General features: G+C 43.3%; 1 protein-coding gene across 1 annotated transcript in view; it reads left to right on the plus strand.

Annotated features, from left to right (window-relative positions):
- Positions 1 to 16,623, plus strand: part of LOC113892722 (putative tetratricopeptide repeat protein 41) — an 82,342-nt gene that overhangs the window by 22,466 nt on the left and 43,253 nt on the right. Inside the window, exons 3-6 of the mRNA XM_027541951.1 lie at positions 846 to 1,287; positions 4,236 to 4,475; positions 9,944 to 10,142; positions 11,224 to 11,402. Of these exons, the coding sequence (XP_027397752.1) occupies positions 846 to 1,287; positions 4,236 to 4,475; positions 9,944 to 10,142; positions 11,224 to 11,402 (1,060 nt within the window). The remainder of the gene's footprint in view (positions 1 to 845; positions 1,288 to 4,235; positions 4,476 to 9,943; positions 10,143 to 11,223; positions 11,403 to 16,623) is intronic.

The following is a 16,623-nucleotide window of genomic DNA, read 5'->3' on the forward strand; positions in this document are numbered from 1 at the left end:
ATAACTGGAACCTCAATCGTTACCCTATACTTTCTTACTATATTCCACTGAATCTATTAAAAATTTAAAAAATTGAAATATAGTTGATTTACAATGTGTTAGTTTCAGGTGTACAACAAAGTGATTCAGTTATACATATATATGTATATTCTTTTTTGCATCCTCTTCCATTTTAGGTTATTACAAGATATTGAATATAGTTCCCTGTGCTATACAGTAGGTCCTTGTTAGTTATCCATTTTATATGTAGTAGTGTGTATATTTTAATCCCAAACTCCTAATTTATCCCTCCCTCCTTCCTCCTTGGTAACTGTAAGTTTATTTTCTATATCTTGTCTGTTTCTGTTTTATAAATCAGTTTGTTTCTTTTTTAAAATTCCAGTTACTAGTGATATCATATTTTGTTTCTTTTTCTCTCTGATTTACTTCACTTAGTATGACAGTCTCTAGGTCCATCCAGGTTGCTGCAAATGACTTTTTTTCACTCTTTCTATGAGTGACTAATATCCCATTGTACATATGTACCACATCTTCTTTATCCTTGTATTTGTTGATGGACTTTAGGTTGCTTCCATGTCTTGGCTATTGTAAACAGTGCTGCTATGAACACTGGGGGGCGTGTATCTTTTTGAATTATGTTTTTCTCTAGATATATACTCAGTAGTGGGGGGGGGCAGGATCATGTGGTAGCTCTATTTTTCGATTTTTAAAGAACCTCCATACTGTTCTCCATAGTGGAGAGGGGTTCCTCCAGCATAGGAGGGTTCCTTTTTCTCCACCACCTACACCAGCAAAGTAGTTTTAAAGTTATGAAGTTTTCAACCGTCTTTGACTGTTTTCATCAGGTGAAAGATATCTCCTGGCTGCCAGGCTCACTGTCTCCTCACTGCAAGTTGATCGTGAGCACCGTCTCCTCCAGCCTGTCCTACAAGTCGCTGTGTGCCCGCCCTGACGTGAGGACGGTGGAGCTCGTCAGCGCAGTGGACAAAGAAGCCCAGCTACACATCTTTAGGGAGTATCTCTCTTTTACCAGTAGAGACCCCTTCCGACAGAGCAGACACAGCTTGAGGAAAAAGACAAACCTGAGTCCTTTAAAGCTCACAATCCTGGCAAATGAATACCAAGAGTGCAGAATCTACCGAAACGAGTTCCAGTGCCTGAAGGAGTACTTGGGGGTGGCCTCGATTCAGGAGCTCTGGGCATTGATTCTGAAACGCTGGGTTGAAGACTATAGTTGGACTTTGAAACAAAAAAAGGCAAATTCTGACACTGTGGCTTCAGGAGAAGGTAGGCATAAAGCAGTATTAACCACCTGGTCTGAGTCCACAGGGAGGAAGATCCCCCCCCACCCCCACACCCCCACACCTGCCTTCGTCTCCAGGGAGGAAGGTTGAAGGAGAGGATTGTCAGAGAAAGTACAGTTCGCCCAGTTTAATTTGAATTTCAGATAAACAACAAATAATCTTTTAGTATATCCCAGATATTGCATGGGAAATATACTAAAAATTATTTAAACTACAGATAAGTAACAGATAATCTTGTATATAAGTATATCCCAAATATTGCTTGGAATATACTTATGCCAAAAATGGATTTATTGTTTACCTGAATTCAGATGTAGCTAGAGGCTCTATATTTTTATTTGCTAAATCTGGCAGCCCCACCCAGGGAGCTCTGTGTGTTGATCATAAGGAGAAATACATTAAGCATAGATTTTAGTCACATTTCTCAGAGGTCTAAGAAATGAGCCTTTATGATTTCTAAGATTCAATGTAATCTCTCTTTTGAGTCTACAGTCCCACTGATGGCAGAATCTAGGTTAATTCTGGTTAAGCTCATCCGTTTAGTGTATTTTCAGCCGATTCAGGATTTTTTCAGCCGTGTGAGGGTTTGTGTCCTCGCCGTGACCCCGCTGGGGTGAGCTCAGATCTGAAGGCCTTGGTGCTGGGTCACCTTGGTTGTCACCCGTCCCCGCTGTCTTCCACTGAGGTGGTAGTGGCTCCAGATGGTCCATGGACACTGACGTGCCCTGTTTTTGGCATCCTCGGGCATGCCTGTGTTCCCATCTGCTCTGGGGTGGTTCCATCTATGCCACTATCTGCTGCCACGTGCCCTCATCCTCACGGGCATTGTCGGCTCATTCCTTCCCTCTGCTTGAGCCTCCAGTCTTGTGGGTATCTACGTGCCCGACAGAGAACGTGGTTGTGCATGGCGCCACTCAGAGGTCCAGGGCCTATAGGTCTCCCCCGGTGTCCCCATTAGCCATTTCTCCTCCCCACTTCTTCCTGTGGCACTGGGAAATCTGTAGAGCTTTTGGAAGCTCAGGTCCTCTCTCTCATCCAGTCTCAGATGCATCCAGAGGCCGGTCTGTCTCTGCTCCAAGCTGGTTTTCTTCACAGGGAGGGCTCTGGCCCCTGTTCAGAAACCCACTTGAGCAACTTTATTGCTTTCTTTTCTCTCTTTCTTTTTTAAATCAATTTTTATTGGAGTATAGTTGCTTTACAATGTTGTGATAGTTTCTACTGTACAACAAAATGAATCAGCCATACATATATTCTCGCCCTTTTGGACTTTCTTCCCATTCAGGTCACCACAGAGCACTGAGTTCCCTGTGCCAAACAGTAGGTTCTCATTAGTCATCTATATATACATAGTATCAATAATTTATGTCAATCCCAAACTCCCACTTCCTCCCACCTACCTCCCTTTCCCTGTTGGCATCCACACATTTGTTCTCTATGACTGTGTGTCTGTTTTGCAAATTTTGCTGAACTTAGGAAGGTGTTAAAAGAGAGGCAGAGAGATCATCTAGAAAAATGGAATAGGTGATCTGTCTCTTTTTTAACACTTTTTTGAATTCAGCAAAATCTCTTTTCTTCCTGGGTGGGAAAAAAATGTCCTCTTTGCATCTTCCTGTAATTGTCTGAGGCTCTTTGTGGTTAAAAAAAAATTATTCCAAGAGTTGGCCAGGAATCTGTGGTTCAATATTCAACAATCAGGCTTTCAAAAACCCAAGTTTATTCTCACAAGCCATGGGCTCTACTGTGAGCCTCAAAAGTCTCTTGAAACTTGAGTTTTTCTCTCTTCATTTCTGCTGTGACAGCTGTCTTTTAAGTGAATTAGAAGGGAGCAGGGATGGGGAGGTGGAGCTCTGAGAGAGAAGCAGAAGATACTGGGAATGAAAGGCACATTGTTTGTTGCTCCAGCATATTATCCCGTACCTCCCCCCACCCTTTTTTTTTGCTCTAGAGCTTGCATTTCTGCAGAGAAAGTTAACTTCAAGTTTAGTGTGCCCTCCCTGACCCGCACAGAGGTGAAAACAAGGTCTCTGTCCCACAGGAAGAATCAGACAAAACTGCCCACAGCTGTGCCCTTGGCTAGACCCATGTCTCCAGGATTGTGCAGGAAAGCCCGGGTCCTCCCCACCCTGCACCCCATAGGGACTGTTCCTTTTATAGGCAATTTTCCTCCTCCCAGTGCTGTCTGCTAACCCGACTCAGGCCCGCCAAGTTCAACCACAGGTCCGGGAGAGCTTAGTTGAACTGGGGCAAACCTCAGAGGAAGCTTGTGCACATCGGTCTGAACAACTGCCTCTGCTGAAAGGATGCAGGCATCTGGGGCCTCATTCCCCAGTCCTAGCATAAGAAATCCATTTCGAATGGTAGACCTTGCTCTCATTTCTCTCCGTGGTCTTAAGGCTCTCTTTAGAGTTGGTTGATCCAGTGGGAGATCCTACTACGGTGGAAACATCTAGGGGGTCAGGTGAGTAACAGGTGGCTGGCTTGTGTGGTGTGTATGAATTTGCAGTAGGCAGCAGCCAGACAGAAAAGCCTCTCATACCTGTACATGCAAATCTGATGTTGGAAATCTTTAAAGACAGCTCAGGGGAAATGCTAAGTGTCAGAATTGGCAAGCTTGCCACTTGGTAACCATAGCTGACACGGATGGATTCATTGTGACAATGTAGGTAATAATTCAATGGTCAAGAACGTGGATTCTGTAGCCACACTGTCTGCATTCAAATCCCAGTTCTGCACTGGTTTCTGTGTGACATGGGCTAAGTTACTTAACCTCTCTGGGCTTCATTTTTCTTATTTGTAAGATGGGGCGGTTATAGTATCTACCCAAAGGATGATGGAAGGAAATGAGTTGGTTGATCACACACAACATGTAGAATGATGCCTGGCATGTGTGAGCCCTCCTTTGTCACCATCATCAGTGTGTTGTCTGCACAGGGTTGGACGGCTGGGTGTCTGACACCCTGTGTCTGCTGAGCATCTCACATTGTGGGCTGGCCGAAGATGAGATATACCAGCTCTTGGACATGCTGGGCTACAAGGGGCATTACAAAGTGACCACGTTGCACTGGGCTGCTTTCCGCAATGCCACCAGACACTGGCTCCAGGAGAAGCCCAATGGCCTCCTGTACTTCCGGCACCAGTCCCTGCGAAGTGCCGTGGAACACAAGCTGCTGGGTAAGGCTCGAATCTGTGCAGACACCTGCTGGCTAAGGGGAGGTGAGAGTCACATCCAAGGGAAAGTTATAGCTGGGATTTCTTGAGTAGAAATGAGTCTATAAATATGCATTAAAATGGTTGTATAAATTAAGATTTGTATGTGGCTGTAACAGAGACATGATTTCAATGGCTTAATATACCAGGGTTTATTCTCTCATTTGAAAGACTTCTGGAGGTCAGCAGTCCAAGCCTATGCTGTTGCTCTTCAGAGTCATCTGGAGCCCAGCTCCTTCCCTGTCCCTGATCTGTTACACTGGTTTACAGTCTCAAGGTTACCTCATGTTCATGACTACTGGAAATAGTATGGCTGCTGGAGCTCCAGCCATCATATTTCAAACAATAGGAAGGACAGGGGCTGGTGTGGGAGAAGGGCTTGCGTTTCCTTTTAAGGAGTTTTCCTAGAAGTTTTCCACCAACATTTTCACTTAAGTCTCTTTGACCCGGGACTTCGTCATTTGGCCATAGCTAGTTACATGGAGTCGCAAAGAGTCGGACACAACTGAGCGACTAAGCACAGCACACAGTTACAAGGGAATTTGGGGACAGAGGTTTCAACTGGGTGTATTGCTCCCCTCAACCAAAGTGTGACTCTGTCACTAAGAAAGATGAGGGAAATGGATTTAGGGTGGAATTAGCAGTCTATGCCTTTGTTCTGAAATAAAATTCTTATCCCCTCCTGAAGAGAACTGCAGATCTGAATCGGAGAAACAGCAGTCACAGAACCTTACCTGGAGTCAGAGCACTCTCTCAGCATCGCTCACACAGGGGACCTCACGTCTCAGGACTTTAAAACCCTTTAAATGACAGCCTCTGGCAAGATTCTAAGCTTAAATTTCCTTTCCAGTTTACTGTGTTCTCTCTTACTTTTTTTTTTCAAAAAGCCCACATGAATCCTTTTTATTTTTCCCCTCCCACATTGACATCATTCCCACCATCTCTTAAGTTACATAAGGCAGAGAAGAGCAGGGTGAGGAATGAGGATGTTCTCGGATGTAGTGTCAGCTTTTCTATTCACTCCATTTTATGATGGTTTACAAGGCTCTCAATCTCTCCATCTGACCAAGAACAGTAACATTCTTGGAGGCCTAGGGATCGAAGGGGCATGGTGTTACTGGTAAAATTGTGGGTTCATGCTGTACTCCTCTGTAACATGAGCCCCAAATAAAGCACTGCTGGCACTGTTCACTGTGGTTAGAACTGCAAGTTTGCTTGCTTCAGAATCAGGCTGTGAATACTAGTTTTTGTTAGAAGCACCAGGAATTGTAGTTTTGATAATTCACTTCCATGCAGCCTTGGCATAAGAAGCAAGCCCATTCCTAAAGGATGAAAAATATCCCAAAGCCTGGAGTTACAGCATTTGTCTGCTGTGATATTTTGGTGAAGGGCTACGTTTTTACGTCTTTTGTCCAGATGTCATGTCAGTCATTTTGAGGCAAACTGGTCTCTTAGACACATATACCTGCAGGCTGCTTTTGTTTGAAATTAATACTCTGCCTCTTATTGAGTGGTGCTTGTGGCTAATTCTGCCCATGAGTTGTGAGTGCTGCCTGGCCATGTTCAAGATGGTGACTGCTCCATCCATCCTGGGTTGAGGAGATCCACCTGGATTTGGGGTTCCAGCCAACATGCGGTGGACATGATTAACCTTTGCTCTTTTAAGCCACTGAGAATTGGGGGGATGTTCATCCACACAGTGAAATCTAGCCTTAGCTGTGTCGGACTCTTTGTGAATGCATGAACTATACAGACCACCAGGCTCCTCTGTCCATGGGATTTTCTGGGCAAGAATACTGGAACGGGTTGCCATTTCCTTCTCCAGGGGATCTTCTGGACCCAGCAGTCGAACCTGTGTCTCTTGGGTCTCCTGAACTGGCAGGCGGATTCTTTACCACTGTGCCACCTGGGGGCCCGTAAGAGACAATGTAAGTGTCAGCCAGTTAGTCTGTCTATGAGAACTACACTGAACTTTGTAACACAGATGATCCCGTGGTCAAGCCATTCCTCACATCCCACATGTAATTGGAAGAGCACTGACATTAAGTCAGAAGGTTTGAATCCTTCTATATTTAGAAGTGTCAATGAAAAATTAATCAGTCGATCTAAGAAAGAATTGAAAAATTTTATTCAAGTCAAATTTGAGGATTAAAACCCGGAAAGAGCATCTCAGAAGACTCTGAGAACTGTTCCACCTGTTCAGTTCAGTTCAGTCACTCAGTCGTATCCGACTCTGTGACCCCATGGACTGCAGCACACCAGACTTCCCAGTCCGTCACCAGGCACAGTTATATAAGTTTTTTGAAACAAAGTGCTATACATCAAATGTGATTTTGATGTATAGCATCAAATACATAAAATACATAAAAAATGTATTTTTTTATTAGAGTATAATTTCTTTACAATCTGAAGCTCCAATATTTTGGCCATTTGATGGGAGAAAGTGACTTATTGGAAAAGACCCTGATGCTGGAAAAGGTTGAAGGCAAGAGGAGAAGGGGATGTCAGAGGATGAGATGGTTGGATGGCATCACCAACTTATTGGACATGAGTTTGAGCAAGCTCAAGGAGATGGTGAAGGAGAGGGAAGCCTGGCGTGCTGCAGTCCATGGGGCCATAAAAAGTCGGACATGACTGAACTGCTGTATAACAAAATGAATCAGCTATACATATACATATATCCCCTCCCTCTTGAACTTCCCTCCCACCCACCCCCATCCCACCTCTCTCGGTCATCACAGAGCACTGAGCTGAGCTCCCTGTGCTGTATAGCAGCTTCCCACTAGCTATCTATTTTACACATGGTAATGGGTATATGGGCTTCCCAGGATGGGCTTCTCAAGTGGCTCAATTGTAGAAAAATCCACCTGCCAATGCTGGAGACTCAGGAGATGTGGGTTCAATCCTTGGGTCAGGCAGATCCTCTGGAGGAGTAAACGCCAATCTACTCTAGTATTCTTGTCTGTAAAGTCTCATGGACAGAGGAACCTGGCGGGCTTCAGTTGATAGGGTCACAAAGAATCGGGCACAACTGAGCGACTGAGCACAAGCATGACTGTAATATTAACATGTCAGTGCTACTCTCCCAATTCGTCCCACCATCCATGTCCCGCTCTGTGTCTACATGTCTGCTCTATACATCTGTATCTCTCTTCCTGCCCTGCAAACAGGTTCATCCGTACCATTTTTCTAGATTCCATATATATGCGTAAATGGGTGCTGTGCTAAGTTGCTTCAGCCATGTCCAACTCTTTGCGACCCTATGGACTATAGCCCATCAGGGCTCTGTCCGTGGGATTCTCCAGGCAAGAATATTGGAGTGGTATCAAAAGACATATTATTGACAGTTTACATAATCCAGATCTAAGCACCATTGTGGTGGGCCATGTGACCCCTTTACAAGATCAAGAAGGAATGTTATCTTTTAAGGAGCTGTCTTGATGCCAGGAGAATGTTGAGCAGGTTTTCCTGCTGATGGGGGAGGTCTGGTTGGTGCATAATGCAGACACACTATGCATAGAGCAGGGAGAGAGGAGGCCTGAGGGTAGAGAACTTTTGTGTTTAAATTTTCCTTGTCTTGCCATAAAATATGAATTTTATTTCACCCAGATCATGTGCTGACCAGGGACAAGCCACTTGGTCTCTCTGATTTCACACAGGTTTTGTTTATTATATGGGAACTGTATTAGCAAGGGTTGTCTCTCTCTCTGTCTTTTTTTTTTTGCCATGCTTCACAGCATGCGGGATCTTCATTCCCTGACCATGGACCGAATCTGTGTGCCCTGGAGTGGGAAGCACAGAGTCTTAACCACTGAACCATGAGGGAAGTCCCTAGCCAGGGCTCTCCAGAGAAACAGCACCAACAGTAGACAGACAGAGTTATAGAAAAAGATTTGTTAGGAAGGCTTGGCTCATGCTATCATGGAGGCTGAGAAGTCCTGTTATCTGCCGTCTACAAGCTAGAGGCCCAGGAAAGCCCCTGGTACATACAGTTAGAGTCCAAGTCCAAAGGCCTAGTGGTGTAAGTCCCAGTTAGAGAATGAAGGTCTGAGAACCAGGACTGCTGAGATCTGAGGGCAGGAGATATTCTAGAGAGAGCAAATTGTGCATGCCCGCATCCCAGTTGCTTTGGTGTGAAGACTGGCCATCTTTTTTATTCAGTCTACTGATTCAAACGCTAATCTCTTCCAGAAACGCCCTCACAGTACAAACCGAGACATAAAGTTTCACCAGCTATCTGGACTCCCCTTCGCCCTGTCAGTGAACATGTAAAATTTACCAGCACAGGGGTTTCCACATCCTCCTCAAGAGATTATTCTGTAAAAGAGTAAAATTAAATGCAGTGTTTGATAGGAAAACATTTTGTGCACTTTACACATTGCGTTTAACACTCCAAATCTTGGACTCAGGGTGGCATTTGTCCTAGTTTTCATTTTCTCTCATTCTCCATGCCACTTTCCCAATTTCCTACCCACAAAAATGCCTTCTCCACACCCTGTGAGGGAGGGGAGTCGTCTTCCAGGGGTCTTTTAAGCACCACACATGCCATCTAGGCACATCAGCACATTTTAGACCAGCTAGCATGGCATCTCTCCAAGTGGGTAGAAGACCTAGAATTCATTTCACAAGAAATGCAGGATGATAACTTGAACAATGGGCTTCTTTTTTTGGTTACATTTCTTCTGAAGAGCTGGGCTTGGTGTGTCGTCCAGCTGTGTGTCTCATTTATCTTGCAAGAAAAAGTGTCAAGCAGAAAATTAAAAATACTTCTGCTTCAGTTTTCAAGGCTATATATCACCAAGACTGAACTAAACAAAATCCTTTTGTTTTTGAGAAGCTTGTTTATGGGGGGTATGATCTATTGGAACCCTTTCTCTTTGGAAACTCAGTATCATAATCTTGACTCAAACATCCAATTTGCAATTAATTTGCTTGGCTACCCCTTGCCCTATGTGAGCTGCAGGCAGGAGATTAACTTCTCCAAAAATGCATGCCCTCTAATATTTCAAAGTGCTTATTTAAGCAGTAACCATGGTATACATTTAAAACTGCAAAGTAGGTTACAAATATTTCCTTGGGGGAGGGGGAAGACTCAACATGAAAAGTCAGCATGCTCACAGAGTTTCTCAAAAGCTAGGTCAGTGATCATAGCTGTAACTAATTCTTTGGTAAACTCTTAATTGCCTTATAAGAGGATACATTTGTGATGTTTCAGTTTTTTTTCCCCAGATACTTTGACTTTTTTTGTCTGAATATGGCCACTGAACTGTTATCTGTTTGCTATAGTGCTTTCACAGTCTTAAAAAGTCAGATGCATTCTACTGTAACTGATTTATATTTTGTTAAAAAAATTGAAGTATAGTTGATTTACTTCGTAAATAATTGTTAACTTCTGCTGTACAGCAGAGTGACTCTAACTGATTTGTGAATAGGTGTCATCACTCCCGTCAGAGAGAGCAGTCCATATAGCTTCCAGGACCCAACGAATCACAAGAAAACATATTTCCACCGAATTTTGGTCAAATACTTCCAAAGGCAAACTGATTTCTGGAGAGTGTATCAGGAGCTTCCCTGGCACTTGAAGATGAGCGGCTGCTGGGAGGATCTGAGCAGCTTCCTCTCAAGTCCCAGGTGAGTCTCGTTTTGATGTTACATTTGGCAGATTTCTCTCTTCCTTTTGCTAAGCCCTGCACTGAGGTACGGAGGAGGCAATGGCAACCCACTCCAGTACTCTTGCCTGGAAAACCCCTGGGCAGAGGAGCCTGGTGGGCTGCAGTCCATGGGGTGGTGAAGAGTCGGACATGACTGAGCGACTTCACTTTCACTTTTCACTTTCATGCATTGGAGAGGGAAATGGCAACCCACTCTGGTGTTCTTGCCTGGAGAATCCCAGGGATGGGGGAGCCTGGTGGGCTGCTGTCTATGGGGTCGCACAGAGTCAGACACAACTGAAATGACTTAGCAGCAGTAGCAGCACTAAGGTACCATAATGCCCTTGAGCAAGACACACCCATTCATATATATTCATTCAACACCAGTTCATTCATTCAGATGGGACCATCATTTGATCTACTTCTATGGCCTATGGATCCCTGGGGTTGCCCCATCTGGCTCTGCAGAGGGTTCTTTTCCTCTCTCAACTTCCCTGGATTCCCCTCAAAGTTAAGAGGCTTCTGAGGAGAGGAGGACCTGGAGTTGAGCAAGGATGAAGCCTAGACTGTGCTCTCCTGCTGGGCCCTCCTGCCTCCTTCCCTTGTTTCTTTCCTTCTCTTCCCCTCCACCCCACTTCCTTCCGTCCCTCCCCTTTCTCCTTGTCCCCCTTGCACATTCATTCAGCAGACATCTCTCACTGACCTCTGCTGTCTCCCAGGCTGTTCCAGGCCCTGGGAATTCAGGAGTGAAGGAGCTATGGCTCTCCTTCTAGAAGGGAAGGTGTGGAGCCAGAGAATTGCTATCCATGGTGGGAAATGCTTCACACAGACCTAGGTGAGCTCAGAAGAGGGAGGGGCTGGCTCTGCTGGCAGATTCAGGGAGCCTGGCCTGAGGAGGGGCCAGAGGACTGGCATTGGCTTCAGCTGGTTTATCTGGTGATCTACTAAAGTCACATTAGCGAAGAAGTTTACAGAGAGGCTAATGGGATGTGGTAAACAGAACAGCTGCCTTGAAGGCATGAAATACTAAAACAACCTCCACTAATACGTTGTGTTACAAGCATCACCGACTTTATAACAAAGACCCAAAGCCCGAGCTTCTGGACAAGGCTGCACCTCATCCACTACTGGAATGTATTATCAGAAATGGGATATGATGCTACTGAAGCCTATTTGCTCACAGCGGCCAAGATCAAAGCAGATCAGTGCCAGAAAATGAAGAAGAGATGTACGCTCTCAGGTACAGTGAGTACCGGTGTCTCCATGGTCCATTCTGCTGGGCTGTAGTGTGGCCCAGGGTTACTGTTCTGTATTCACACATCATTCTGAACAACTCACCAGACCTCGGAGCCCTTCTCCCCACCACTTAAACCCACAGTTCTGAAGATAGGCAGAGTTAGTATGAAATTGGAAATGGCTCCTCTTTGTTGTCTTGTGGTGGCTATTTCTCCAAGCGTGAGTCGTGTTCTTTCTCTCTACTTTCTCATGGCTTCAGCCACACCCCTGACACCTTCCTTTTTTATCTGTGTTTGGAGTTGTGACCTTTTGTAGTATCAGGGTCCATGCTCCATTTCCTGAGAGCTGCTAATAATTTTGTTGCTTGACCAATGGCTTTCCTGAATGACCAGTGCAAATTAAAGAGATACAAAGCCTAAACTGTTTCAGATTGACCTGCTTCAAGCTTGCCCTCTATTCTGTAGTTCCTCTGTCTACTGGTGTTACCACTAATCTATCCATCACTCAGTGCTGGAAACATGCAATTGCTGTCAAGTGTGGCCTCAGTCCACACTGGGACAGTTCTTCTTTGACTTTCTGTCTATTGACTTGGGTTTAGACAACACTTTGGTTAATTTTCTTCTTTTTTTATTTTGCTCTCCACAGTAGGCCCCTCTTGTCTCTCTCTCTCTCACTCTCTCATCCTTTATTTCCTGGCTTATTAAACAGTAATAACCTTCATCCATGCTTTCAGCAAATTGTAACTGTGTGCCTTCCCTGGGACATGGACTCACAGGGCACTGCTGACATAGCAGCGAACAAGGCAAGCGAGTTCAGAACGAGTTCAAAAGAACGAATCCCTGCTCTAAAAAAACCCCGTGGGGTTTATCATCTAGTGATCATAAGAACGAATTTTGAGCATTTCTCATATGCCAGGCTATAAGTTTAATATACTGTATGTATTATTTTAATTCTCATAAGACCTTTATAATACTATTAATATTTTTCTTGAAGTTAAGGGAACCGAGCCATAGACAGGGTGAGGTAAATCTTGGATAGCTAGGAATGGATTGGGGAGTTGCGTGCGTGCCTGCTAAATCGCTTTGGCCATGTCTGACTCTGTGTGACCCCATGGACTGTAGCCTGCCAGGCTCCTCAGTGGATGGGATTCTCCAGGCAAGAATACTGGAGTGGGTTGCCATGCCCTCCTCTAGGGAATCTTCCCAACCCAAGGATCAAACCTGCGGCTCCTGCATTGCAGGTGGAATCCTTACCCCTGAGCCACCAGGATTGGGGCAATACTCTATCTTCTTTTGTCCTTAGACATCTAGATTTTATTCTTATGACCATGTATGATTTATATAATTTTGAAATTTGTCTGATCCACTCATCCTCCATGTGGAAGGTAAATAGGCTACTTATACTTTTGACCCCGACCTGCCTCTGGTAGGTTCCTTAAAAAGTGAGAGTTTTCTAAGAGTGCCCAGTGGCTTTAGTTTGATTGGGAGGCGAAGACATCCCTCCTGCCTCCACCAGGCTGTTGGTCCATTAAGGAGCGCCGGCCCGGCTTCTTCGTTATCCCTCCCTCTCGTGTGGTTTGGCTCCCCCTGGTGGCTCCAATGAGAACAAGACACCTGATTTCTTGGGTTGGTGGAAGGATGTGCAGTCCTGAGTTTGGGACTCGCTTCTTGGCTGATGCTTCCTGGTCGCGCTACGGTACCCAGTGGCGCTGGCTGGGAAAGCTGCATCTCTGATTGATGGGCCAGAAGAGAGGTCTTTGACTCAAAAAGACAACTTTTATAGTCAGGTCAGTTTTTATAGGTTCCCTTTGACATGATACTTTCAGTTTTGGCTGGAGTCCTGAGTCACATCAAAGTAAAGAAAACCCGTTTCTGGCTGCCATCACATTTTTGGACAGTGCCAAAGGCAGGAAGACACGGCAGAAGGAAGAGTCCCAGCCTGGCTCCATCTTGACCACTAGATGGCTGGATGCCCTCCAGGTGGTGGCTGTGGTAGGGTTGAGGAGAGTCATATGTTTTTAAATTTAAGGGGCGGGTTTTAGGGCAAAGGGTAAATGCATTACATTACCGGATCTTGTCAGAAGTTTGTAGTAAATGGGAGAACATCAGCTTGTCATGGCTAATGTGTGAAGCTTTGACCTTGATACCTTCAGAATCTCTAAATATTTTGTGGGCCAAAATAGCTCTATGGAAAAATTTAAAGTATAACAGATACAATTTGCTATGGCCATAGAAAATATGAAATATCTAAGAATAAATTTAATAAGAAATCTGCAAATCTTTATTTTTATAAACAACTTCAGAATTACAGAAAATAAGATTTCAGTTTGTAGGGAGATATACCATATTCTAGGATAGGACAAATCAGTGTTATAAAGCTATCAGTTCTTCCCCAATTGATTTATAGACATAAGATGTGTGAGTGCGTGCACGCTCAGTCATGTCCTACTCTTTGCGACCCCGTGGACTGTAGCCCACCACGCTCCTCTATCCTTGGGATTTTCCAGGCAAGAATACTGGGATGGCCATTTCCTCCTCCAGGGGATCTTCCTGACTCAGGCATATAGACATAAGATGATTTTATCTAAAATCCCAGTGGGATGAAGTCATTTCTGAATTTTCAAAATGATTCCACAGTTTTTGGAGAAAAAATATACAAGAATAAGAGCTTAAAATAATGAGGGCAATTTGAATGTCAAGTTATTTAAACATATTATGAAGCAATAATAGTTTTTAAAATACTACTGGGAGCAAAAATAGCTCAGTGGAACAAAATAGAAAGCTCAGATTCAGTTGCAGATGTAAAAAATATAGTAAATGATAGATGCTTTTCAAATTAGATGGGTTATGGAATAAATAGTGTTGTGATAATGATACACTATTTGGTAAAAAGTTGTTATCTGAAATATTGCACCAAAATAAACTCCAGGAGGATTAGAATTAAATATAAGAAAGTGAGGTTTTATATTAAGAAAACTATACACTATAAGAAAATGTAGATGTGTCTAAGCAAGAAAGCAAAAGGGTAACTCATGAAAGAGAAGATAATTGATAAATCTGCCAACATAAACACATGAAGTTTCTATGTGTAAAATAACACAAATCAACTCTGAGGAGAGCAGAAACACAACTACAAGTGCCAACTGGGAAAAATATTTGTAACATATACAACAGGCAAAGGATTAATATTTCTAATATGTAAAAATGCTTTTAAAATCAATAAGAAAATGATGAACACTTCAATAAAAATACGGAAAATCATGAACAGATCATCCAAAGAATGTTTTCAGTCCTTGTCTGACTTACTTGTTAGCATCCGTGGATACTTTTGACCTGGCCCTCCTCTAGTAAACATTCTGGTCTTGGTTTTATTGGTAATACATCCCCTGGTTCATCTTCCATCTCTCTGGCTGCAGCTTTTCTGTTTCTTTTGTTAGTTCCTCCTCTTCTTCCTGGCTCCCAACTGTTAGAATTCCTTAAAGCTCTTTTCCTCTCATTGTTATTTTCACCGTAGGAATATTATCTGTGTCCATGGCTTTCGTGATTGTTCATATGCGTATGACTCACAGATTTACTTGCCCAGCTACACTTATCCTCTGAGTCCCAAAGCCATCTATCCAGCTACCTACTTAATTCCACTTGGCTGATGCCTTCAAAGCTCCTCAAACCCAACACATCTAAAACTGAACTCATGAACGTCTCTCCAAAACAGGATCTGTTTCAGGGGCTGTCTCTCAATTTACCACGTGGGAGTAATCCTGACACTTATCTCTCCTTTTCCTCTCCCCAAATGCATTTTATTATTGAGTCCTGGCAATTTTTACTTCTTAAATGTTTCTCAAACATGTCCACCTCTACCACTACTGCCTTTCTCTAAGCTGTCAGGAATCCTATTCACAATTGTGATTCGAATATGCATTTAAGTTTCCTTTCATGGCTTGACACTTCATTTCTTTTTAATGCTGAATATTCCAGGGTACAAATGTACCACGGTTTACCTGTTCACTTACTGAAGGACAAACATTTGCTATACACATTTGCATGCAAGTTTTTAAATCAGTTGAGTAAATACCTAGAAACATGATTGCTGGATTCATGATAAGACCGTGTTTACCTTTGTAAGAAACTGCCAGACTCACTAGCAATGAATGAGTTTCTGTTTTTCTGTATCCTTGCTAGTATTTGGTATGTCAATTTTTAAATTTTAGACATTCTAATAAGTATGTGGTGATACCTTCCATTGTTGTTTTAATTTGCAATTACCTAATGACAATGTTGAACATCTTTACATGTCTTATTGTTGAGTTTGAGTTTTTTGTATATTTTGGATAGAAATCTTTTATCAGATATATATTTATTAAAACATATATTTTATCCACAAATATGTGGCTTGTTTTTTCAGTCTCTTAATAGTACTTTTCACAGAGAAGAAGTTTTAAATTTTAATAAAGTCTAACAATGTTTTTTCATGAATTGTGCTTTTGATGTTGTGTTTAAAGTCATCACCAAATCCGAGGTTACATGGCCTTTCTTCAGCATTTCCTTCTAAATGTTTTCTAATATTTCATTTTATATTTAGGTCTGTTATCCATTTTGAGTAATTTTTTGTGAAAAGTGTAATGTCTGTGTCTAGATTAATTTCTTTTTACACATGGATGTTCAATTTTTCCAGCACCATTTGTTGATTACCTCTATTGAATTGTTCCTGCTACTTTGTCAAAAGTTGGTTGGACATCTATAGAAGATTTTTAATGGGATTGCATTGAATCTATTGGTCAAATATCTTAACAGTGTTGAGTATTCCAATCCATCAACATGGTGTATCTATTTTTCGCCCAGTCATGTCTGACTCTTTGCAACCCCATGGACTGTAGCCTACCAGGCTCCTCCGTCCATGGGATTTTCCAGGCAAGAGTACTGGAGTGGATTGCTATTTCCTTCCTCAGGGGATCTTCCCAACCCAGGGATCGAACCTGGGTCTCCTGCATTGCAGGCAGATGCTTTACTGTCTGAGCCACCAGGGAAGCCCAAATGAAAGTGAAAGCTGCTTAGTCCTGTCCAACTCTTTATGACTCCATGGATTATACCGTCCAGGGAGTTCTCCAGGCCAGAATACTGGAGTGAGTAGCTTTTTCCCTTCTCCAGGGGATCGTCCCAACCCAGGAATCAAACTGGAGTCTCCTGCATTGCAGGCAGATTCTTTACCAACTGAGCTATTAGGGAAGC

This window comes from Bos indicus x Bos taurus, chromosome 5 (genome assembly GCF_003369695.1).
Source record: "Bos indicus x Bos taurus breed Angus x Brahman F1 hybrid chromosome 5, Bos_hybrid_MaternalHap_v2.0, whole genome shotgun sequence".
Classification (NCBI taxonomy): Eukaryota; Metazoa; Chordata; class Mammalia; order Artiodactyla; family Bovidae; genus Bos; species Bos indicus x Bos taurus.